The sequence below is a fragment of the Zingiber officinale genome, chromosome 1B (genome assembly GCF_018446385.1).
Source record: "Zingiber officinale cultivar Zhangliang chromosome 1B, Zo_v1.1, whole genome shotgun sequence".
Taxonomy (NCBI): domain Eukaryota; kingdom Viridiplantae; phylum Streptophyta; class Magnoliopsida; order Zingiberales; family Zingiberaceae; genus Zingiber; species Zingiber officinale.
This window is the reverse complement of record NC_055986.1, coordinates 959885-962243: the sequence shown is the minus strand read 5'-3', so window position 1 is coordinate 962243 and position 2359 is coordinate 959885. Positions and strand designations below refer to the sequence as shown.

At 37.8% G+C, this 2359-nt stretch overlaps 1 protein-coding gene across 2 annotated transcripts; it reads left to right on the top strand.

Annotated features, from left to right (window-relative positions):
- Window positions 1-329: 329 nt before the first annotated feature.
- LOC121978699 (vascular-related unknown protein 1-like) lies at window positions 330-1393 on the top strand. Of its 2 annotated transcripts, XM_042531104.1 has the most exons (3): window positions 330-963; window positions 1038-1094; window positions 1187-1393. In XM_042531104.1, the coding sequence occupies exons 1-3, from the start codon at window positions 625-627 to the stop codon at window positions 1280-1282; spliced, it is 492 nt and encodes a 163-aa protein (XP_042387038.1). In that variant the 5' UTR covers window positions 330-624; the 3' UTR covers window positions 1283-1393. The 2 variants fall into 2 exon arrangements, with proteins under 2 accessions (XP_042387038.1, XP_042387666.1); XM_042531732.1 differs by lacking the exon at window positions 1038-1094.
- The last annotated feature ends 966 nt before the right edge of the window (window positions 1394-2359 follow it).

The window sequence follows — 2359 nt, the reverse complement described above, 5'->3', positions numbered from 1 at the left end:
ACCAGACCAGATAGGCCATCTGAACATTTCTAAATGACAGAATAAAAAAGGCTTCTAATGGTTCAAGATTAGTTGAAGCTGACAATTAAACAAAAGAACAGGTAGCTGTTCATCTGTCACTATCGTTTTGTGCCTATATGTAATCCTTAGACATTTACTATCATTATTGACCATTGTTTGGTGGTTATCAATGTTTCTTCGAAAGCAAATGGCAATGAGACATTCATTAAATTGACAATGAAATGGCGAGGGTTATGATTATAACTGGGCACCTCTCTCCTTTCCTTCAAAGATTTAACTGTAGAAACTGTCACAGAGCTAGCTGCTGACCAAATCCACAAGCATTTTAATTTCCTATAAACAAACTTCGCCATGGGCATCAATGGCGGAAGAAGAAAAGATAGAAGAATTGGCCAGGGTTGGGTTAGGTGTGAGAGAGTTCAAATGTCAAAACATCCCCTTGCGCCTTGTCCTCTTCCCGCACGTCTCGTTCTCAGCATTTTTGTCTTTGAGGCCGTCAATTCCAACGGCAACTCTTTCAGCCCTCTCTTTACTTTCCGTCGATCACTTTATATTAATTCCTTCGTTCGCTATATGTAGCTTCCTCGAGGGCCTTTCTTTGACATGGAGAACTCAACCCACTCGTCGGTCGATGCCTCGTCCTGTTCCTACGAAGAAGAGAGTGGTTGGACCACCTACTTCGAGGACTTCATGGCGTCAGAGGAGAGGAGGAGAGCGGCAGGCGATTCCTCCTCCAGCGTCGTCGTCGCAGGCAATTCCATGATCTCGGATGCAGCTTCCTGTGCTCCGAGGATCAAGACGACCAAGGGGCAGCCGCCGACGGCGGGCCTGGAGGTGTCTGAAAAGTACAGGAAGTTGAGCTTGAAGAGGAGGAAGGGAAGGAGGCTGCTGGAGGACGACGCCTTGGAGGACACAGCAAGCTCCCCTGTTAACAGCCCCAAGGTGCTGAATTGTTTCCATCATCTTTTCTTAGCTCAGGGAGAAAAACTCATCTAATTTATGTGTTGCTCGAAAAGATCACTCCTTTGAGTGCAATCCCAAGCAAGAAGGATCAAAACCAGGACACTGCTCTGGTAAACTAATTAATCAATCGATCAACGATTTGTTTTCCTCTGAAGTTCTTCTGTCCAGATTTTAATTTGGAGTCTACTGGTCCTTGTTGCAGGAGGATGGTTTTGTAGAGAGGGCGAGTGAATGCACGGAGCTGAAGAAGAGAGGGCTCTGTTTGGTCCCTTTGTCCATGATCGACTTCATAGTTTGAAAGTTTTATGAAATTAAATTGCATAGAAAGGGTGAAATGGAGTTTATAAATGATGAAAGAACAGAGAAACAAAATTGGATGTATCTAATGTTTATTTACAATTGATGAATGATAAAGTATTATATTACAGTATATTTTAATTAGGAATAATTGTATATATTTTCAAAACTAGTTTTATTAAAATAATTAATACCCAAACAACTTTTTTTTCGGCTTGAATTAGAGGATGTAAGTCTGTTTCTTTGTTTAGGTGATAGATAAATAAATAATAGTACCTTTAGCATTCGAGCAGTTGAAATAAAAGAAAAAGTTGAAAGGGAAGTGTAATCTCTGTCGTCGACATTATCATCATACAGTGGTTGGACTAGTGATCGAATTGAATGTGGACTTGACTCGACTTAATCCATTTATTAGATCAACTGATTAGACTACAAGTTTATTAATTCTATTTATGAACTATAAATTTAATGGAATCGACTTAAACCTAACACAAATTTGGAAAAATGACCTTTTATTTAGCTTTATTTGATACTACTCTCCTGTCATTATATTATTTGGACGTTTTCTTCTCACGATCTTTTCGTAGCTTTTGGGATGGTTTCCGAAAGAAAGTGTTTTTTTTAATTGTCGTCTAATTGCTACCCTTTTTGAGATAAATAATTTTAGCATTGTAATTGCCCTAAACATGGCTTGTGAGAGACTGTTGAAGAAGACACGGACGCAAGGGGAAGGGATGTTGAAGAAGAAGACGTTGACGCGAGTAAAAGGGAGACTCGAAAATTAAGAAAATTAATTATAGGAAAGGACATCATACTTAAAACGTTATCTAGATAATAATTTGATAAAAAAATTATTTAAATAATAACTTAATAAATATATTAATAATTTAATTTTTCATAGAGATATAAGAAATTGAAAGTTGTTGAGTCGTCACATGTTCGTAAATAAAATGAAAATCAATCTTCATATGTTTTGTACTCGCATGAAAAATTAGGTTTGCCGAGATAAGTCACTCTAATATTATCACACTAGATTTTGGATGTCAAGATTGAGTAAAAATGTAATTCCGAAAGAAGA